The sequence below is a fragment of the Megalobrama amblycephala genome, linkage group LG4 (assembly GCF_018812025.1).
Source record: "Megalobrama amblycephala isolate DHTTF-2021 linkage group LG4, ASM1881202v1, whole genome shotgun sequence".
Lineage (NCBI taxonomy): Eukaryota > Metazoa > Chordata > Actinopteri > Cypriniformes > Xenocyprididae > Megalobrama > Megalobrama amblycephala.
This window is the reverse complement of record NC_063047.1, coordinates 10,091,245-10,114,673: the sequence shown is the minus strand read 5'-3', so window position 1 is coordinate 10,114,673 and position 23,429 is coordinate 10,091,245. Positions and strand designations below refer to the sequence as shown.

Sequence of the window (23,429 nt, the reverse complement as noted above, 5' to 3'; positions counted from 1 at the left end):
ATTTAGTGGTGAGGAAATTTCAGGAATGGACTTGTTGCACAGGTGGCAACCTATCACGGTACCACACTTGAATTCAATGAGCTCCTGAGAGTGACCCATTCTTTCACAAATATTTGTAGAAGCAGTTTGCATGCCTAGGTGCTTGATTTTATACACCTGTGGCCATGGAAGTGATTGGAACACCTGAATTCAATTATTTGGAGGAGTGTCCCAATACTTTTGGCAATATTGTCTGTCTGTCTGTCTGTCTGTCTATCTTCTCTGTCCTTATTTATTGTGTTATTTATTTCAGTTTATAATGATTTGTAATACCTTTCAATTTCCTATATTTTATGTCATTTTGTTATCATTTTATTGGATTATTTGTGCTGTACTGCTGCATAGGAATGCTATTTTGTCCTTTTTGAAACTGAGCCAAACAATGTTTACTTCTTTATTAATGGAATAAAACACTAATTTCATCTATTTAACCCAATCTTTAAACTAATTGCTGCAGGTTTGTCATTTTGTTAACACATTAAAACCCACATAAAACCCATTTTTTTCATGGACTTTTCAATATTTTTTTTTACATAATTGACTTTTTTTAATATCCTTACAAATACCAAACAAATTCATATATGTCATCTCTGGAAAAAATGTTAAGATTAAGACAGCTCAAACATAGGCTACATTTTAGTCTGCGATGAAGTGTTTGGTTTGTGCTGCTCATAATTGAGGAAGAAGAAAGATGACCTTAAGGAAAATGTATTTTTTATGGTCCCAAAGTGTATCACGATAGATTTTAGAAGAATACATTTTGGGATGCAATTTAAGCAAGAGCTTTTGTTTATAAGTTATGTTTGAAAATAATGTGGATTAAAAATAATGCAGGGTCACTATAACATATCCAAGCTGTTTCAGAATGTAAACTTTTTTATTATTAATTTCTTTTAAAACAATATTAACAATATGTTAAAGCTTGTTGTGATGGTATATGTACACAGAAGAATAAAAGGGGGAAAACAAGCAACACATCATTGACTGTGCAACATCAACTCGCTGAACTGACAAACAAAGCTTTACATCCCCCAAAGTAAGACACTTCAATAATTAATCTGTTACAAAATACCTCTGTTTTTTTTACTTTCAAATCATACACTGTATATAAATTCATCTATTTGACATCTTATAAAATAACTATATTTTTCTAAACATTTTTGTGTCTTATATTACAATATCTTCCATGTATTTTCTGCAGAGTATCAGCAGAGATGGCTGTTTATTCCAGGTGTGGTTTTCCATCTCATCACCACACCTGGTAGAAAATAAATGCATTGATGCTCTCGCCACCCACGGCGAGAGTCATGTCACCTGAAGTCAAATGTTCCGGTAACACACATAACGCATACACTCACAACACACACTCCTATGTTCTCATGAGGCCTAAAGCCTCATCAGAACAGACACTTTTGGGGAGAAATCCAGGCCAGAGAGAAAGAGAGAGCAAAAGACATAAAGAAGGGAAAAAGAATAAAGTGCAGAAATCCACAACCAGAGCATAGTTTCACAGGACGAAAAGAGAAAGAAGATAAGAGAGTTAGAACAGGTATCATCTACCACTCACAACCCAATCAATGAACACAAAAACATCTGCATGTGCAAACGACACAGCAAAAAACGTGAACGTCTCAAGAAACATTTGAGACTAAATGCTGGATCCTTGCTGACAAAATATTTCATGACAACACCGCAAATGGGCATTAAATGAAGGACGAAGCAGCTGGTTTTGTTCGGGGGATGATGCACACTCCAAAATGGCGTCACATTGAGGACTGAATCAAATTACAACCTTTGGATTTATTCGTCCTTCTCATTTTAAAATCAGTCTACTCTAATGGAAATTTTAAGCTGTTTTCTAGCTCTTCCGAAATCCATCTTGACCGCCCTAAAATGGTAACTATCTGGTTTGTTGCTGGTCCTAGATGGTTTTATCAGCTTTGACCAGCTAATGACCACCTAGTTTAGACCAGCAACAGTCTTCCAAAATGCATCTACCACCTTGAGATGGATTCTTAGGTTGGGTTACTAAAATATAAAAGTTAAATCTGACTCAAAGAGTAGTTTCTCTCATGTCTACAGACATTAAGAGCATTTGTGAGACCCAAAGATAATCTCAGAGCAGCAGCAGCAGATGATAAACAGGAGGCACTGATGCAGAACACCCAGACACGTCACACTTTGTGCTGTTTGCGTCTAGCCAGCATCTGAAACACAAACACGCCAAACATCTTCCTCGTCTTTTCTAGTGCCATTCCAGGAAGGCAGAACAAAACGCTGAGATGAACCAGTTACGCAATTCAGACTCAACTCTACACAAACCTTTGAAAAACATTTAGAAATGGTTCAGATGGTTGGGGACTCTTGGGGCTGTAAATGAACTCTTGGAAATGTAAAAATCTCTGGAGTGCTTCTTTTGAGTGTAGTTCATCTGATTTGAGCTTAAGTTTAACAAGCTACACCTGCGTGAAGATGTCACACCTGAGAGTGTCGGGGAGTTTCACACTTTTGACTGAAGGAATGTCAAGGATCTTTTCATACAAAAATACTTTCCATTTTCATTCAAACAGAACATTGGCTTTTACTAATATGAAGTTTCTTGCTAATACAAGAAAACATACCTGACTAGAACTAAAATCTAAGTATAAATTACACACATTCTTGTTTTTCGATTCGCATCTCACATAAAGCAGAAGGGCACATGATCTTAGACTTTCTTGTAAAGAATGTTCTTAGTTTAAAAAAATAAAAAATAATCAGCACCAGTTTTCAATGTGCAACGCGTGACAGGACAGAGAAAAGCGCAAATCGAAGTTCTCGCGAAGAAGAAACAAACTGAGATTTTCCGATTGTCAGATTTTTTTTTTCCTGTTTGTGTGTCTGAGTGTTCACAACATTCCAGAACATCTGAAATGATTTTGCCCTTTGCCTTACACTTAGGCCTATGTGTCTACACCAGAGATGCCCAAACCAAAGTTGGCCCGTGATGACCTTTGATTTGCCATGAGGGGAAAAAAATAGCCTATGAAAAAAAAACAAAAAAAACATGCCATTGAAGTAGACGTGCCGGTACCGGCAAAAATTTATAATGCACCATGTTGTTACCGTGGGCACTTCAAAATAATGTGAATAATTCTAGATAGCATATTAGCATCATTGATTTCATTTCTCTGAACTTACAGTAGCTTAATTTTAATTCATTATCGAAGGCGATTAATCTGCGATAATGAACGCGATATTGCGTAGCTTGTCAGTGATCTACGGTTCTGTCTATTAAATGCCGCTCCATTTGAAAGCAGGTGATGGCGATTTAGCCGTAATCAGGGAACCGGCTTTACAGACGAAATGCGCGTGACAATTGCATGCGATATATCGCCCAGCCCTAATGTCAGTTGGTGTTTACAAAGAAACAAAAACATCATTACAAACTACAAAGCTTCATTGTATTGTAAATAAACTAAAAATATAATTGCAGTAGTTATATAGATTGCAGAGTAATATTTTGATACTATGAAATCATAAATAAGGGGAACCAAGATTAAACACTTTAAATTTAATATAACAGTTTGATATAATGCAACTTTTACTTTTGACCCTCAATCAAGTTTGATTTTTTTGCCCTTCGTTGTAAAAAGTTTGGGCACCTCTGGTCTACACCAAATACCCCCCCCCCCCCATAAAAAAAAAAAAGATAAAAAAAGTGCATGTTCTTTTACTAATATTTGAACCGTATTTGTAAAACACTGAGCCCAAGTGACATAGGCAGATGAGAACATTTCCATTTCTGCAGGCCTAATATGTATGATTGTCTTCAATCATTTAATCTGCATTTTATCTTCATTTGTTCATCACAGTTAAACTGCTGCTGCACTTCCACCCACCACCGTAAAACAATCACAAAGTCCCTCTTCTATGAAGCATGAATTAGACAGAGCTTCATCCCTGTGTAATACTGAAATTAAATATTATCACATCTGTTTATATTGACATCAAATCAGTGGAGCTTTACTGTATGGACATGCGGACCACATTAACATCAGAAAAATCAAAGAACCGTTCGATCAGGGAAGCAAACATGCTTTCTCTTGAGGAGTTAAGTCTAGACACTAGCATAAATATGAAAACCGAAATAAACGTACTGAAATATGACCATCCAGAACACATTATGTGGAGGAACTATATGTACAGTAAAGTGGATCCAGAGGGGAAAAAAAAAAAAAAAAAAAGTAACAGGGATTGAGCTGAACTCAACAGTAGGAAAATTTTGCCCTAATGCGAACGTTAAATTCTTCTTAAATATTTGAAATATACAACGTGATTCAAGTTTCTTACGTTAGCTTTAACGTAACAACAGGAGGGGACCGAACCTGCTCAGCACATGATAACAAGAAGCTAAATGTATGCATTTTTGAAATATGTTTGGGTCTTCGCTGAACTGTGCCCAGCTCCACTCTTCAGCATACACATATGAAATATGTGTGAAAAGCAGTTCATGACCATGTATTTTTCTTCATTTTGGTGGGGCGATTTCTCTTTTAGTTAGTATTTTAGTATGCGTTTGAGAACAGAACATGTGACGGCACACTCAGCGGACTCTGCATTGAGTTTAAGCTCTGTCAAGGCATTACTGATTAGTTGATTTTGTCTTGTTTGTGTGTGTGTGTTTGTTTGTAAAAAGTCCAGATAACGTCAACCATCTTTAACATTACAGTGCCAAAACCCTTCCGACTTTCTGTCCTTTTTCTATCAATCGGAGCATCTGCTCGACTGCTCTGTGACCCCTGTCTCCATGAATAACAGGTGGGTCACACCCCTGTGGGCTCCTCCTACATATCCCAGCATCCACTGTGTGCAGTCCAGGCCAGGCAGAGCCCTTGGGCCTCGTGGCGTTATCACCATCATTTGCTGTCATGGGAACTTTAAAGGACTTTGGCTTTCTCGATTTGGTTTGGCTCGGGACCGAGCCTTCCTCTATGCCGAGAGAGTCCCTTCCCATCATGCCTTTCAGAGCTAAATGCTCAATGCGCTTTCCTGGCAACCTCTCGTCTTCTCCCGGGGGGCGGGGCTACCGTGGTAGCATGTTTCTGTAGTCCGACAGGTTGCCGGACTGGGAGTGATGATGCTGCTGTTGCTGCTGTTGTTGCTGTTGTGGCTGTACGTATCCCACGATGCTTTGCTGTGGAACGCTAGGGGTGTGGAATAAGGCCTGAGTGGGAGCGCTGTGAATCAGACCCTGAGGCTGCATCTTCAAGAGAGAAAGAAAGACAGGATGTTACCAGAATATTTCAAACATGATTCAAGATGACATGATTCAGTTGATGACTGAAAAGAACTGTAAATCTGAATCACAATTCAGCAAAATTGTGTTTATTTACCTGAAAGAACTGCTGAGGCTGCTGTAGTGGTAAGCCGTGCGGGGAAGCCGGCGGGTGAGGCGTGAAGCTAGGTGTGGCCTGATGGGTGATGAAACTATTTTGGGGGATCATGATTGGTGAAGTGAAGACGGGGGACGGGACAAGCACAGCGTTACAATTCACCTGCTGCAAAGGGAAGGAAGGAGCCATCATCTGCTGGTCCAGAGGATATCTGTAACAAACAAACAGACAAACAATATTGGTGAATTCAGAATAGTAATCTAGTATACTACTCATACTATTTCTGTTATTGCAGAAATAGTAAAAGTAGTATGCTAGTATGTTGTTCCAAATTCAGCCTAACATCCGGTCTATGACTGTACATTCATTTTAAATGGGGCCATGAATTTCACACACACTTACTTGGTTTGTTGAATAGTTGAGCTGCACTGGGAAGACTGAGCCCCCCCATTGCTGTCTGGTACAAGCGTCTGCATTGGCTGGTTTAGCAGCATCCTACTAATCCAAAAACACCCTGTATTATATTACTGATCAGATCAGGGAACATGTCTTGATATAACCAAAATCAGCCAATTAGAAAGCTCCCTCACTCTACCAATTAGAAATCACCTCTCATGCTGTTGTCCCTTGTACACTCATCACTAAATTAGATTGTTATTGCTGTATCTTGGATCTACTATAATCTATTATTCATTAAGAAACAGCTAAATAACGTGTTTTGCTAAAATGGTTAAAATATCATTAAAGGGGTCATGAAATGAGAAATGAAGTTTGCCTTGATCTCTTGACATACACTATATTGCCAAAAGTATTGGGACACTCCTCCAAATAATTGAATTCAGGTGTTCCAATCACTTCCATGGCCACAGGTGTATAAAATCAAGCACCTAGGCATGCAAACTGCTTCTACAAATATTTGTGAAAGAATGGGTCACTCTCAGGAGCTCATTGAATTCAAGTGTGGTACCGTGATAGGTTGCCACCTGTGCAACAAGTCCATTCCTGAAATTTCCTCACCACTAAATATTCCACGGTCAGCTGTTAGTGGTATCATAAAGTGGAAGCAATTGGGAACAGCAGCAACTCAGCCACGAAGTGATAGGCCACGTAAAATCACAGAGCGGGGTCAGCGGATGCTGAGATGCACAGTGTGCAGAAGTCGCCAACTTTCTGCAGTCAATAGCTACAGACCTCCACACTTCATGTGGCCTTCAGATTAGCTCAAGAACAGCGTGTAGAGAGCTTCAAGGAATGGGTTTCCATGGCCGAGCAGCTGCATCCAAGCCTTACATCACCAAGTGCAATGCAAAGCGTCGGATGCAGTGGTGTAAAGCACACTGCCACTGGACTCTAGAGCAGCGGAGACGTGTTCTCTGGAGTGACCAATCACGCTTCTCAGTCTGGCAATCCGATGGATGAGTCTGGGTTTGGCGGTTGCCAGGAGAACGTTACTTTCCTGACTGCATTGTGCCAAGTGTAAAGTTTGGTGGAGGGGGGATTATGGTATGGGGTTGTTCTTCAGGGGTTGGGCTTGGCCCCTTGGTTCCAGTGAAAGGAACTCATAATGCTTCAGCATACCAAGACATTTTGGACAATTTCATGCTCCCAACTTTGTGGGAACAGTTTGGGGATGGCCCCTTCCTGTTCCAACATGACTGCGCACCAGTGCACAAAGCAAGTCCATAAAGACATGGATGAGCGAGTCCTGACCTCAACCCGATAGAACACCTTTGGGATGAATTAGAGCGGAGATTGTGAGCCAGGCCTTCTTGCCAACATCACTACCTGACCTCACAAATGTGCTTCTAGAAGAATGGTCAAAAATTCCCATAAACACACTACTAAACCTTGTGGAAAGCCTTCCCAGAAGAGTTGAAGCTGTTATAGCTGCAAAGTGTGGGCCAACTCCATATTAAACCCTATGGATTAGAATGGGATGCCATTACAGTTCATGTGCATGTAAAGGCAGGCGTCCCAAAACTTTTGGCAATATAGTGTATATGTGTCACGTCAAAAGCAAATAGAACCCATTATAATCACTGACACTGTCTACACTGGATACAGTATACAGATGCACGTTCAGTTTCTGATGTACTCCACGCACTTGAGTCTGCTGAAAAGAGGACAAATGGAAGAGTAAATTGAAGCGTAAATGAATGTTCGCTTTGATGCGTCCTGTTTAAGCAGCTCATTTGCTCATTTCTGTAGAGAGTTCAGCAGGATACCAGCGTCAGGAACAAATGAATAGGTTATTTTAATGGCATCCCGGATTGCGTTGGAGGATTATGTGTTTTGGAGCGTTTTGTTTTGTAAACGAGGCACAGTGTAATAGAGAATTTGCAAGGAAACTTTTGTTGAAAGATGAAGCAGCCAACTGTATTGGATCTGACAGCAGCTGCCTCACAAACCATAAGAAAATGATTTTATAATGCTTTGTCTGCAAATGACGGTTTTATATGGACAATCAAAACACTTTTCGAAACACTTACTCACGTGCAATAGTGAGTGGGCATTGATGCGGTTTCCTATGCACTGATGTTAGCCAATCATAACAGTGGCTGTTTAATGACAAGTCTTAAAGGAGCTGCCCCTTAAAAATGGATCATTACAGACAGAGGGTCAGAATGAAGGTGGAAGATAATTGTTTTTCCACATATACATTTAAAGAGTTCAGATGCAAAAACCTGACAAGTCTGTCTGACATGTTATCTTTTAAATGAGCATTTTTTCCAGGCTCCTATGTTTACGATCAGTAATTTCACTTTAATGGCAATGAAAAGGTTATAAGTCAGTTATTGAAATGCCTTATTTTCAAAAAATGTGACCCTGGACCACAAAACCAGTCATAAGGGTCAATTTTTTTAAATTGAGATTTATACATCATCTGAAAGCTGAATAAATAGGCTGAATAAATAACCATTGATATATGGTTTGTTAGGATAGGACAATATTTATGATATACAATACAGTCCAAAAGTTTGGAACCACTACGATTTTTAATGTTTTTAAAAGTTTAAAAGTTTCGTCTGCTCACCAAGTCTACATTTATTTAATTAAAAATACAGTAAAAAAACAGTAATATTGTGAAATATTATTACAATTTAAAATAACTGTTTTCTATTTGAATATATTTCACAAAGTAATTTATTCCTGTGATGGCAAAGCTGAATTTTCAGCATCATTACTCCAGTCTTCAGTGTCACATGATCCTTCAGAAATCATTCTAATATGCTGATCTGCTGCTCAAGAAACATTTAATGTGTACAATTGTACAAAATATTTGTGTACAATATTTTTTTTCAGGATTATTTGATGAATAGAAAGTTCAAACGAACAGTGTTTTGTATTGGATGAACGCATACTGTGCGGAGAGTGTTCACTTAATATCAGTACCTCATTTTTGACGGAGCTGGCGTTTAGCGGCTTTTGCATCTGAACTCTTTATCTGTTTTTTTTTTTTTTTCTGCAAAAAACTTAATTAACTTTATAAGTGAACCTCAAGGAACAAACTGAACATTCATCTTGGTATGAAAAGGCCTTTAAAATGTACTTCAACAGTAAACTGTGTTTTTCTGTGTGTTATGGTGTGTTGTTACCGTAGCTGTCCATCCTGGCTGTAGTCTGTGTGTGTGTGTCTTTGGCAGTGTGTGTCGTGTTGGGCTCTGTGTCCGTGGTTGGGGGAGAACATCATTGGGTTGCTGTAAAAGGGTGTGGTGAGACTGGTGTGTGTCTGCATTGGAACACTGACGGCCTGCATGTGTCCAGTCTGAACTAGTCTCTGCTGCCCCTAAACACACATAAACACAAGACAACCGTCAGTGTGTAAGTCACTGTGAGTGAGTGAGTAATTTGTGTGTTGTGTATTGTGTACCTGAGCAGATGAGCTACTGGGCTGTTCTCTGAGCAGTGTGTGTGATGAATGTGAAACACAGTGTTGAGGTTTGGGGTGTGTGCTGTGTTGGGCCGGCCTGCCTGGACCCTGCTGCTGTGAACCAGAACCGGCGAACTCCCCCTGTATCGGCTGCTGGAGAAACATCTGCAAGACAGCGATCCAAACACACTGTTCAGAATCAGACCACTTGAGTTCTAATAATAAATTAAGTCAGACTTCCAATACAATAACTTTTTCTTCCTCCTTTTACATCAGATTTTCTATTTTTGATTTATTCGAACTGACCCAAATTTGCACTAATAAATATAAATACTGCAAGTTTATGATCACGTGTGGTTACCTGTAGGTTAGCGAGTTGTAGTTTCTCTTTAATGTCGTGCAGCTCTTGTTGTTGGGTTTTGATGTCGGCCTGTAGGATGCGTGTCCGCTCCTCTAGCTGCTCTTTCAGCTGATGCATGACGCCTAACTGAGGCTGCTGGAATCCGTACAGAGATTGTATCTACAACCCACATGCACACAGAACATTGAGAACACACAATTAAATATACAAAGAGTGTCAAGGGCAGCCACACACACCCCTTTTCCACCTTTTGGAAACTCTGAAATTCCCTCAAAAACAAGCCGAATGAAGACAAAACTGACTACATCATTCCATAACATTTTTAAAAGCTATTTTAGAATCCAAAACAAATTGGTTTTGCCACTGTGAGCTGCAATGGCAGAATTTCTAAAAACATTCACAAAACTTTATTCACATAATTTTATTTTAGAAAAAAAAAAAAAAAAAGTGGCTGCATTTTTTAGGTTTACATATTGTGGACACAATCCCAGACTGGGCCTCCAATATTAGGGTCCCTGGTTTGAGACCAGCAGGTTTTATGGGCCAGTGCAAAACCATTTTTACAGCCCCCAACTGCCATTTCTACAGGGAAACAAATACTAGATTGGCCACCGTCACCCAGTCGGTGGTAAAATGTTGACAATCTTTCTATTCTAAGATTACAACAAACACTAAACTGTAGCTATACTTAAGCATGGAAGGAAAAACAGACAGATTGGATGGAATTGAGGGGAAAGAGAGAGAGAGAGAGAGAGAGAGAGAGAGAGTACTGACCATGGCGGAATGCTGACTGCAGGAGGGGGAGAGTGACGTGGCCTCAGAGGAGCTCTGTCTCTGAATCAGGGTCTAACACAAACAGAGACACAAAACATTCAGATATACACAGACTGATAATACCAACATATACAATACCGTACAAAAATTAGGGGTCTGTAAATTTTTTTTATTTTAAATTAATGAATTTAAATGGATCAAATATGACAGTAAAGACTGTTCCAAAAGATTTATATTTCAAATAAACAATTTCTTTCCATTTTCATTTAATCATTTAGCAGACACTTTTCTCCAAAGCAACTTACAAATGAGAACAATAGAAGCAATCAAATCAACATGAGTGCAACGGTATGCAAGTGCCGCGTGAAGTCCCAGTTATTCCAGCAAAGTGCTCATAGCAATTTTTTTCCCTATTTATAAAGGAATTCTGAATAAAATATCACCAAAATATTAAGCAACACAACCGTTTCATCAATGATAATAATAAGAAATCAGCATATTAGAATGATTTCTGAAGAATCGTGACACCGAAGACTGGAGAAAAGATGCTGAAAATTCAGCTTTTAAAATAAAACAGCTTTTTAAATTGTAATAACATTTAACAACATTACTGTTCCATTGTATTTTTGAGTAAATAAATGGTGAGCATAAGAGACTTCTTTCAAAAACATTAAAACAATCTTACCGACCCTAAACTTTTAAACAGTAGTGTACAGAGCCATAAAAGCATTCAAAGTGGTTTTAGGGAGCCACTAGTTACAGATATTATGATGTTTATGCATTTTGAAAGAATGTTGCAAAATTGTACTGTTAACTATTAGAAATATAACCATGTTGAATGACAATGGCATGATGTGAAACTGAAACTATAAATATGTTACTGAAGAAGTGTTGATACATTTCAGAGCATGGGCTGCTGTTGCATTTAGTTTTTATCGAAATTTAGTAATGTGTATTATTTAATCGTTATTTTTTTGCTAAAGTTAGTCACCTTCATAACTCACCTGAATATTGATGGGGACTTTTGTGTCTTATTAAACATCTGATGAGACAAACTAATGACCTTATGATACAGATCTGAGGTCATCATCCATCTGCCTGTCTAATCTACAACCCTCGCCTGCTGAATTCTATCTGCAAACACCTGTCGTGTTGTGAGTTAATTAAAAATAAAACATAAAAAAATAAAATTCTTTTTTATTAAATCACAACATTATAATGTACAGTATAAAAAATGGACAATTCATTTTGAGATAAATTTGCAAAGATTTGCATTTAACGGTCTTTGTAAATTACTAGTGTTTTTAAAGGTGCCGTAGAATGTGTTTTGTGTCTGAAGTTTCAGCTCAAAATACCCCATAATTATTATTATTATTTTATTTTTTTTTCATTTTTTGAACTGCCTATTTTGGGGCATCATTAAATATGCACCGATTCAGGCTGCGGCCCCTTTAAATTCTCGTGCTCCCCGCCCCCGCGCTTGCGACTGCCTTAAACAGCATACAAAGTTCACACAGCTAATATAACCCTCAAAATGGATCTTTACAAAATGTTCGTCATGCAGCATGTCTAATCGCGTAAGTACAGTGTTTATTTGGATGTTTACATTTGATTCTGAATGAGTTTGAGGCTATGCTCCGTGGCTAACTGGCTAACGCTACACTGTTGGAGAGATTTATAAAGAATGAAGTTGTGTTTATGAATTATACAGACTGCAAGTGTTTAATAATGAAAATAACAATGGCTCTCTTGTCTCTGTGAATACAGTAAGAAACAATGGTAACTTTAATCACATTTAACAGTACATTAGCAACATGCTAACGAAACATTTAGAAAGACATTTTACAAATATCACTAAAAATATCATGTTATCATGTCAGTTATTATTGCTCCATCTGCCATTTTTCGCTATTGTCCTTGCTTGCTTACCTAGTCTGATGATTCAGCTGTGCACAGATCCAGACGTTAATACTGCCTGCCCTTGTGTAATGCCTTGAACATGGGCTGGTAGGGGTGTGACGAGATCTCGTGTCACGAGATCTCGCGAGACTAAAGTGTGACGAGATTTCTCGTCGAGGCGAAAAGTAGTCTAGTGATGTTGCCATGACAGAGTGTTAGGATGATTAGGAAAGAATATGCCACCGCTACGTTTACATTACGCCTCCACTGTCCTTTTGCTTTGTGTTTAAATAAAAAACATTTAATTAATTTGGATAACGGTTGCCGGCGCTCCATATGTAAAGAGTTACGCGCGATCGCTGAAAGTGAAAGTAAACGCGCGCGCGCATTCAAACGCGATTTCAATACCCCGCATTTTGAAAGCGGCTCCTTGATGAATGCAAATATCTCTCAATATGAAAGCTATTTTAGGCTAGGCAGCGTAGTTGTAACCATCTCTTAGCTCTGTATCAAAGAAAAAGTTGGTCTTATTTGCACTTTGAATATTGAGAGAGTGCGATTATGGTTTCAACTTGTAAAGTGTTACCATAAAAAATGAATAACAGTTTGCTCTTAATCTTATTAAGCACAAACAATAAGGTTTCATTTGTTAACATTAGTTAATGCACTGTGAACTATCATGAACTAACAATGAATGACTATTTTTATTAACTAACATAAACAAAGATTAATAAATACTGTAGCAAATATATTGCTAATTGTTAGTTGATGTTGGTTAATATGTTAATGTTAATAAATGAGACCTTATTGTAAAGTGTTACCATTTTTATTTGTACTGTTTTTATTTCTATGATCAGTTTGTGGAAAGGAGTTCAGTTAGGAGGTCAAAAGTTGTAGAAGCTCATAAATCATGTACAGTAAGATCTGAAGAGACTGAAATCAGACAGAAGAGAAGTCAGTCAGTTGAGTTAGTGGCAAAACCTTTTACTGTGCTTTAGTATTGTTGTCTTTTACTGCATATGATAATTCATACTCAGAAAGCAGAACTGAATGACATTCATTATAAGATGATAAGTTAAAGCATTTCAAATACACCTGCAGAATATTTTTTCTAGTCATGTATTTCGCCATTAAGGATTTCTTAAAAATAGTGTGTAAAAATCTGGTCTCGTCTCGTCTCGTGAACTCAATCTCGAGTCTCGTCTCGTCTCGTGAGATACCCATCTTGTCACACCCCTATGGGCTGGCATATGCAAATATTGGGGGCGTACATATTAATGATCCCGACTGTTACGTAACAGTCGGTGTTATGTTGAGATTCTTCAGAGGTCTTTTAAACAAATCAAATTTACATAAGAAGGAGGAAACAATGCAGTTTGAAACTCACTGTATGTCATTTCCATGTAGTGAACTCTTGTTATTCAACTATGCCAAGGTAAATTCAATTTTTCATTCTACGGCACCTTTAAAGGCTTTAAATTGTCTATATGTAACATACCCTGTTGATTTATGAAATTGTAAATGTACTAACAGTAAACTGTTGCTGAGACTCTTGGAAGCAGTCAATAAAAATCCAAAAATAACTAAACAGAGCAGTTCTAATAGGGTCCTCGCACCACTGGTACTTGGGCCCTAAAAATTCCCCTCCAGATCACTGCACATATAAATGATGATTATGAAGATGATGATGTGCATGTTTGTACCTTCGATCCACTATGTGGCATTCTGCTGGAACTCTTCTCAGGACCAATGGAAGCAGACTGCCGTGATGACGTGCACGCTTCTGTGTACCTCACTGATGAGTTCGCTATGGATTCAGACACACACAGACTTACATTCACATGACCGTCTTATGTACATGTACACCACATAAGTGCAGAAGTGTTAGCAGAGGTTCGTGTTTGTACTTACATGCAGAGTCGGACAGTGCTGTGTGCGATGATTTTCTCGAGCTTTGTGATGACACTGATCGAGCGCTGCTGATTCTCTCCCGTGTTTGTTCCAAAGGAGGACACATGTCCAAAAACACCTCCTGCCCCTACACACACAAACACTCATTAACATGACTAACTCTTCACCTAAACAAATAGGAATGCAAACAATAAAGCAGTGAGTGTGTTTCCTGTGTGTGTGTGTGTGTGTGTGTGTGTGTGTAGCACCTTGATTGAGGATGTGGCCATATCAGATGAGCTTTCCTCCAATCCAAACTCTCTCCTTCTCTCCGCTCGGACTTCAGCATAACTTTAGAGAGAGACAAGTGTTCTGTTTTTACTTTGCATTCTTTCAATTTGTACATCCACAGTGAAAACCTGTAGACCAATGGGTCTCAACTTTTTTGACCGTGCCTCAACAGCTTGAGGCTATCTACGCTGAACACAACACAGCGACCGTTGCAAATCCATTTGTTCTTCGTGTCAGAAGTAGCGTGAGCACTTAAAGTATGTCAGAAATAGAATGGGGCAGCAGTTTACTATTGGGAATTTGATGTGTCATGCCGCGCTGCATCCAGTGCAGACAGCATCACTGATTATAATAGTTTCCATCTACTTTTGTCACATCATGAATTTGCGTCTGGTGTAGACACAGTGTAAAGGCCCCCCATTGTCCACAAAAATTTTTAAGGTCCCTTTTTCAGTTGTTTGTGATTTACTGGATAAAGATTAAGGATATGGATTGTTTTTAAATAAATAAAATTTACAATTTCTACCCGATTAAATATTTTAGAACATGTAATAGCTAGATAAAATGTATATTCTTTAGAAAAATGCCCATAGAGTTATTGATTAATTTAGAGGTTTAATTAATAATAAATTTACAGGACTTTTCCAGGTCTAGAAATCACACTTTTAAAATAAGACTTCCTCATATATCCAGGATTTCCAAGAATATGGTCAATTTTGAAGGCCAAATCTGTAGTAACAAATACTAACCACTAGATGGAAACAGAGGCTTAAAAAAATAAAAATAAATAGACACTGTCAAACAGACTCAATTAATTGAGCTGACAAGCACATTAACTACTTGGATTTTATTTTTTAACTTATAAATAGGCATTTGAACACGTATCTATAAGTTACAAATATTATTAATCCTAAAATATATTAAAATGTTTCAAAGTGCTTGTGTGAAAAGTGTTTTTGTTTATACGCATATAAAATTGAGTGTGTGTACTTTCCAGTGCGTGTGTGCCATGCTTTCAATATCCATGTATAATGCTTGTGTGTGTTTTACCTGACTACGTTGTGTGTACAGACGATAAACTCTGGTTTGGAGTTCCACTGGTGGTATGTGATGTAATAGTGTGTCTGTAGCCAGATCCACTGCTGCCCTTTAGTCAGGAACCGATAGTAACAGGATTTTCCTTTCCCACACTGCATCACTGCAATACACATGCAGGCAGATAAACATATAAGATCAGTAGTCTCTATAAAAGATTTGAGAGCTTCTTACAAGGTCTTTTATCTTTCCTGGTGGGGGCATTTTCAGCTCCTCTGTGATTCGCACAAACAGCACAAAATTTCCAAGCCAGTACACTGACCTAGTTTTAAAAGAGAGAGAGAGAGAGCGAGAGAAAGACTTTGAGATAACACTCACATTGTTTATGACACTGCGCAATCAGCTCCAGGTCGTCCACATGGTAGTAGTCGTAACCTGAGGTCCCCAAAACCTCAAACGGTAGGTACCCAATGATAGGAGAGGCCCTGCGAACACACACACATGTTCAGTACATACAATCTGCTACCAGCACATGCACAATTCCAAGCATTGGCCCAATTTACAAAACAAGAGCTCAAATCTTATGTCCTTTCACATCCATTAAAACGGCGGTGCACTTCCTCTTCAGACTAAAGGAATGAAACATGGGGGCTCGTATGAGCCTGCAAACACTCATCGTCATGGAAACCACTGAGCTAAACAAGAGTTTGGTGTCCATAGCCTGCCTGAGTCATGTATGTGTTTGTGTGTGTAAATAGAAAGGCATATAAGCTTATCAGTGTAGTGTCGGTAAAAATTTTGTTTATGTTTATTTCATTTATCAGAATTACAGTAAAACGGTGATATTGTGAAATATTATCACAATTTAATATAGCTGTTTTCTATTTTTATATTTCTTAATAATGTAATTTATTCCTGTGATGGCAAAGCTGAATTTTCATCATCATTACTCCAGTCTTCAATGTCACATGATCCTCCAGAATTCATTCTAATATGCCAATTTGGTGCTCAAGTAACATTTTTCATTACTATAAAAGTGTAAACAGTTGTGTGTGCATGTTAAATTCAAATATTAAATCTTAATAGCGTAATATTCAGACACAGTAAACCATTTGTAAGTTTTATAAAATCCCCAATGCAAACACTGTTTCTCAAAACACAGTTTGTTTGACAATCTGTACCACAGCAACACCGGCTCAACCAATTGTGTGAGTTCGGGGTGGGATCTGCATGACTGACCAATGGAAAACGCAGGGAGTGTTTGGGAAATCTGTTTGAAAAGCACATTATTTTTGTTGATGCTGAAATTACTCACTTCCCCTTTAAAAGAGAGAGTTTGACGAGACAGCTCGAATGTCCAATTATAGCTCTGTAGGGAACAGGACATCCAGTACTCACACATACACGGTTATGTAACTCTCTGGGGGTCAGAAAAGCCTCCTGAGTAAATAATCTATCCTGAAATTTATGAATGGCCACAGCTGAATAAAAACATCACATTAATATACGAGTGAGAGAATTGATTCAAGCACACGCACATCTGATGACATCCCTGGCCCTCGTAGCCGTGCGTGGGACAGCGGAAAGTCTGAATTAGCAGACGTAAGTGGGTCAGCGACTGATGAATGAATTAAGCAAATGACATAATCAGAAAGAGTCACGAATTAACCTATGAAGGACCTAATAGAGTGTAGTACAACAGACCATGCAGAACCACAACATCAGAGGAGTCGTTTGCATAATGGAGCGCCATTTGACTCACCTGTGATCTAAGAAGAGAAATTTCCATTCCAGACTGTGTCTTGATGTGAATTCATCACACACATCCTCCATGTTGCACAGATCCTTTAGCAGACACACACACACACACACACACACACACACACAATAAGTCTGTCCTTGCTTTGATAAAGGGTGAATGCAATTAGTGTGTGTTTAATATTGATTTTGTGAGAATGTGATTCTGTGCACTGTTACCTTCAGGAACTGAGGGGTCACGAGTCTCACTGTGGCTACGAGACAGATCTGCTCCTCTAGTGAAGACTGCAGTGTGCGCGGGAACGCCAGCTCATAACCGTTACATGAAGACAGAGGCACTGCGACACACACAAAAACATCATCTTCTGATTTAAAAAAACACCCAAAATGACCAGATTGCAGAGATGAAGTATTAAACTTAAGCACAAGGTATATTTTATGTATATCCCACCATCTTTTAGTGAATGGCACTAAATGAATTTAAATGTATTTTTACCTCTATTTTTATACTTATTTTATTGATATTTTGTATTATTATTATTAATATTATTATTATTTCATTTTTATCAGCCTATTTATATACAGTTGCATAAACATAGCCACTATGTTAAGACTGTGTTTTAAGAACTAATCTGACCAACTAGCAATTAGTTAGGGGTAATCAGTAATTCATATTCAAATTAGACCAGTCTACCTTTTTATGACTTTTAAAAGTTATGACCAGACATGAAGAAAAAAAATTAGATGACTAACTTGTAAGACAAGTCTAAGCGGTTTATGCAACCGACCACGGGTTTATATTTCACTGCGAGTTGCGTATATATATACCTGTGATGAATACAAATCTTGAAAAATAAATAAAGATTAAAATATTATTACATTTTATTATATTTAAATGTAAAAAAATTATATATATATATATATATATATATATATATATATATATATATATATATATATATATATATATATATATATATATATATATATATTAGACAGAAACATTCAAGCCATGACCATAACAATGCTAGTCCTCTAGCATTATATGTGTGTGTGTGTATAATTACATATACATATATACATATATACATATATATATATATTTATTTATTTTTTTTTATTTATATATATATAAGAAATAAATTATATTAACCATGTATGTGATGAATACAAATATTGAAAAAATGTATAAATAAACTTTATTATATTTCAATGTATGTATGTATGTATGTATGTATGTATGTATGTATGTATGTATGTATGTATGTATGTATGTATGTATGTATGTATATATAGACAGAAAACATTCAAGCCATGACCATAACAATGCTAGTCCTCTAGCATTATGTGTGTGTGTGTGTGTGTGTGTGTGTGTGTGTGTGTGTGTTAATATATATATATATATATATATATATATATAATATATATATATATATATATATATATATATATATATATATATATATATATATATATATATATATATATATATATATATATATATATATAAAATTATACACACACACACACACATATAATGCTAGAGGACTAGCATTGTTATGGTCATGGCTTGAATGTTTTCTGTCTATTTCATTTCCAAATTTCTTCTCATTTTCACATTCCCCCTATTGGTGAAGATGTGACCTCACAATGACATTCTACATGCAAATGAGGAGACGAACCAATAATTCCAACATAGGCAAATCCTCCTCCTCATTAAATCTCTTCCTCAACCAAATGCACAGGAAGAAACACAAATGCTTGCTATCACAGCTAAAGTTTACTTCTCGAATCAAGTAATAAACAGAAATGTAACTATATCCATCAATTACTAGTGTCTCTGTTTGTGTGACATGTGACTCAGGGTGATGTGCAAAATAAAAACCAACCATTATTATGAAACTTGAAATCTCCAACAAATTTGACATATTCATATGTGGGTGGTTCTTTCGGGTCAATGTTCCCCCTCGCTAAATGACAGCAGAACTCGACGTGCGTCTCATCTGAAAGAAAGAAAGTGAGCACAGGGAGAGGAAATACACTGTTAGCAGCTAATGTAACAGCAATTCAGTTTGTCAGATGACTCCACAAGGTTGAGGTTAATGTTCTGTTATGGCTGTGGCCCCAGTCTGACTTTGACGATTATCCTAAAATAGAGTACAATGAGCTGACAGACCATACAACAGTGTGTGAGTGTGTGTGCTTTGGTTCACAAGCGAGTGTGACAAGTGAAACAGAGGTGGTTCTGGTGATCGAATGAGATCAATAAGTCAACAGTGACTGTTTTTCCTACCAGTATTTCTCAGTATTGGTGTGTGTGTGTGTGTCTCAGGGATTGGGGTCAGGGTAAAAGCTGTATGTAGGATTATCAGGGTGTTGTAACAGATAATCTGTGTTACACTGCACACACAGAGCCTCTATAATTAGCCTTGGGTGTAATCATAGAGCACACTACATCCAGGAAATAAGATGGCACGCTCTCACAACATACTGCATCTGTGTTTTCAGGTGTGTGATGGTCTGTGTGTGTGTGTGTATACACTCACTGCTGTTGAGTAGGTCCACAGTAGAAGGCTCCGTCAAGAGCATGTGTGATGACAGAAGTTTATACACCTCTCCGTGCTCTCGCTCTGGCAGAAAGTTCAAAATGTTCTGGTCCACCATATCTGACTGAGACACAGCAGTATCCATAGCAACGTCACTCCCTGCTCGCTTCCTTCAGTGCTACACAATGCACTACATTTACCACAATACTACGCAATTATGTATAACATGATTTCACAAGAAATGTAATTTTGAGTAACTATTCATTATTATTGATCATAATTATTATTAAAAATATTATAATAAACAATCATTTTATAATAATAATCTGTTATCCATAAAAAAATCAAAAATAGGTCCTACACTACAGCATCATCAACTTGAGGCAGTGTTGTTATTGTTAAATAAAGCTATTGAAATATAGCTGAAATATTAGATGAAAAACTTAAAAATTAGAAAATGTTGCCTTGGCAACTATTTAAAATAAATAATTTTAGGTTGAAGTAAAAATTATTAAACTAAAACTAAAATAAAAATAAATTAAAGCTATATAGAAACAACAAAGAAAAGCTAATAAAAACACATAAAATTATGAAAATAATAATAAATAAGTAATAAATACATCCTATAATAACATATAAATAATACTAAAGCTGCCTTGTGCCTAGAATTAGGATTCTGCTGTAACTGGAACTGGGTTTGCATCCAAGCACCATCTCAACAAAATCATAAGAGCATTAGCACAATCGGAGTAGATCCATAATGGCCACACATGACCTTCAGTGGCACCTGAGTTCAGCTCGTTCGGTTCCTCAGTAATAGGAGTCTGTTAAGCCCTCCTTTCTGTTTAATAAGGCCAAAGGTTATGGCTTTGACAGTGATGGAACAAACCATCATTATTATCAATCTGCATTTGCAACCCACACACAGCAGGAACCGAACTAACAGTAAAGTTTGGAAGCAAATCTCATTAGACCGGCAGCATGTGATCATACGTTGAATAGATTTTGATGCATTTGCAGTGTTATGAAGAGAGGTCCATTTATTCAGGTTTATGAAATGTTTTCTCCCTGTAATAAGTTAAACCACTTAACTGGCAATAAGCCAAAGCTCTTGACATTTCATGATTTTCAGATACTGTACAAATACAATTCAAGAGCGTCTAAAAAATGTGCAGCATTTCCTGAGGACTGTTGACAACAGCCTACAGAAAACCTGCTGTGCGTGGGCTGTCTTAACTATTTTTAGAAAAACATATTACTAATAACATGAGTTTGCCAGACTAGTCAAAATAAAACATCATTTTAAGAGGCAATGAGTTTATTTTATAAAAAGTAAAGCACCAAATCAAGTCCTTTTTAAATTGCATTGGACCCCACCACCCTCACTTACCGGCAGATGGCCGATGAGAGACGAGACACTGTCAGATACATATATGATGTTCCCATCTGTAGTAAGAGCTATTAGGAAACCATCCAATGCCTGCCATCACACACACACAAAAAAAAAATGACATTATGAACCAGTAAAAATTCTCATAATATACTGATGACAGTGTTCCTTCTGTTATTTACAAAATAGTTCATCCAAAAATGAAAATTTTGTCATTATTGTGTCATCATTTAGTCATTATTCAGTGAATGACTTAAACAAACTTTGAATATTGGTTTGTCCCCACCCAAAGCAACGGATAAGTATTCAATTCAAATCAAATTAACGTGCGCGATTATTTATTTATCTAGAAATTCTTTCCTCAAAGCTGAGAAAGCTGGTTACGAAAAACCATGGTAGCTTCAAAATGTTGTCAGGCTCTTGAGGTTGCGCAATATTTTTTCATTGGTTTCTTCATGTAAAGAGAAATAATTGAAGGATTCCCCAACACATAACATGTTCCCATGTCACTGCTGGACTGTACCTCGGAAAGTCTGAGACTAGGAACTGAGAAGAGACTGAGGTTGTTTTTGAAAGGAAGTGTTCATGTGTGAATGTTTCCTTAATGCTGGAAACTAGGAATGCTGTGCGCAGGTCAGGGTGACTCTGCATATTCAATTCATGTATTTCTGCTACATGATTCAAGTTAAACATTTTCCTTTATTTGTAATGCGTTTCCTTCCAGGAGGCAACATAGTTGTGCCTGAAGCAGTGCTATAAGGCATCTCATAGCCCAGGGTTTTCTCAAATCCGGTCCTGGAGGGCCACTGCCCTGATCAAACTCACCTATCTGTGATTTTCTAGCGATCCTGAAGACCTTAATTAGCTTGCTCAGGTGTGTTTGATCCGGGTTCGAGCTAAACTCTGCTGGGCATCGGCCCTCAAGGACCAGATTTGAGGAACCCTGTCATAAGCCTATCAAAATACATGATGTGTTGACAGCACGGTGCTTAAGAAATACAGCTGAAGTAAAAAAATAATATTCTGACAGGGCTACAGAAAAACTGAAGGTGAATGAGGCAGATATGATGCTTTACCTCCAGCATTAACTGGGTGAATTCCTCGTTGCTAAGGAAAGAAGGCTTCCAGTCCTGCCGGACCTCACAAGATTCTGTTTGTGCTGTGATCTCTGGAAAACATCAAACAGTTTAGGAAAAAAAGTTTAGGAATGCTGTAAGAACTTGATTATGGAATTCTAACAAAGAGATTGTATGGACTTCCTTGGATGGAACGGAAAAAAAAAATAGAAAGAAATTTAAATCAAGCAGTATGGAAGTCTGAGATTGGGGGAAGTTGGAAATGGCACTGGAACTGTTTATAGGAGCAGTGAAATCTGCTGCCAGCAAACGTTCTGCCGACAGCCTGACAGCTGTGCCCTGGATTCAGAGAGGAAATGGAACTGGGCTCATCACTGAGCAGCTCCTGGCACTCAAAGGTGTTGGTAGTGACACTCCCAGGAGCTTGCAGCAGTTTGCTCCTCCCACCAAATGCAAAAATAAAGTAAAAATTATTCTGTTCTTCTGACCAGAGTCCAAAATTATTACTCGTCAAGTGCAGTGATGGACGATTAATCGAAATTCGACGGAATTTTCCCATGTCGGTTATTTTGTTTTTTTTAACCCTGTTAATACTTCCCCCTTAAAAACACACTACCTCCTCACCTTCCAGTCAGCGGAATGGAAGCAACACGGAGGCAAACTCAAACACAGAGTCAAGAGAGATCACTTTCGCTTGCGTCCTCTTTAACGTTTTTCAGTTACATGTGTTTAACGGCTTGCCAGTTTGAGCATTCAAGTGATTTTACACCATTTATAATTTGTGTTTGTACACAATGTTTGCGTTTTTTTCTCCTGCTGTTTAATTCACGTTTCTTTACCATTTGAAGTACTTCTGCTCTCATCTTCATCCTTGTGGACTACATTGCGACACACACACATACATTTATTAAATCTAAAATATTTATCGCAGAATGCAAAAAATTAATTTTGAACTATGGTTTAAGCTGGGTATAATTCTGCTTTTTGAACTACGTTTTCTCAAATATCCATAATAAATGAATGAAATAATTAATATTACAAATGAAGGTAATGAGAATGAAATTTCAGGTTGGGAGAGTAAATTGGGTAAGTAATGCATGTTAGACACCAACATAAATTTCCAT

The 23,429-nt window shown here is 37.6% G+C and overlaps 1 protein-coding gene across 4 annotated transcripts in view; it reads right to left on the bottom strand.

Moving 5' to 3' along the window:
* Nucleotides 1-895: 895 nt before the first annotated feature.
* npas2 (neuronal PAS domain protein 2) overlaps nucleotides 896-23,429 on the bottom strand; it is a 67,230-nt gene continuing 44,696 nt past the window's right edge. For 3 of the 4 annotated variants that reach the window (XM_048187342.1, XM_048187340.1, XM_048187341.1), the window contains exons 5-22: nucleotides 22,306-22,397; nucleotides 21,230-21,319; nucleotides 19,840-19,963; nucleotides 19,183-19,296; nucleotides 17,513-17,631; nucleotides 17,298-17,380; nucleotides 15,914-16,020; nucleotides 15,551-15,698; nucleotides 14,479-14,560; nucleotides 14,231-14,357; nucleotides 14,023-14,126; nucleotides 10,421-10,492; nucleotides 9,647-9,805; nucleotides 9,286-9,450; nucleotides 9,011-9,201; nucleotides 5,817-5,912; nucleotides 5,415-5,625; nucleotides 896-5,284 (exon numbers count right to left, since the gene is read on the bottom strand). In XM_048187342.1, coding sequence (XP_048043299.1) covers nucleotides 5,105-5,284; nucleotides 5,415-5,625; nucleotides 5,817-5,912; nucleotides 9,011-9,201; nucleotides 9,286-9,450; nucleotides 9,647-9,805; nucleotides 10,421-10,492; nucleotides 14,023-14,126; nucleotides 14,231-14,357; nucleotides 14,479-14,560; nucleotides 15,551-15,698; nucleotides 15,914-16,020; nucleotides 17,298-17,380; nucleotides 17,513-17,631; nucleotides 19,183-19,296; nucleotides 19,840-19,963; nucleotides 21,230-21,319; nucleotides 22,306-22,397 — 2,264 coding nt within the window. In that variant the 3' untranslated portion in view covers nucleotides 896-5,104. The remainder of the gene's footprint in view (nucleotides 5,285-5,414; nucleotides 5,626-5,816; nucleotides 5,913-9,010; nucleotides 9,202-9,285; nucleotides 9,451-9,646; nucleotides 9,806-10,420; nucleotides 10,493-14,022; nucleotides 14,127-14,230; nucleotides 14,358-14,478; nucleotides 14,561-15,550; nucleotides 15,699-15,913; nucleotides 16,021-17,297; nucleotides 17,381-17,512; nucleotides 17,632-19,182; nucleotides 19,297-19,839; nucleotides 19,964-21,229; nucleotides 21,320-22,305; nucleotides 22,398-23,429) is intronic. The other variant, XM_048187343.1, reaches the window with a different exon arrangement.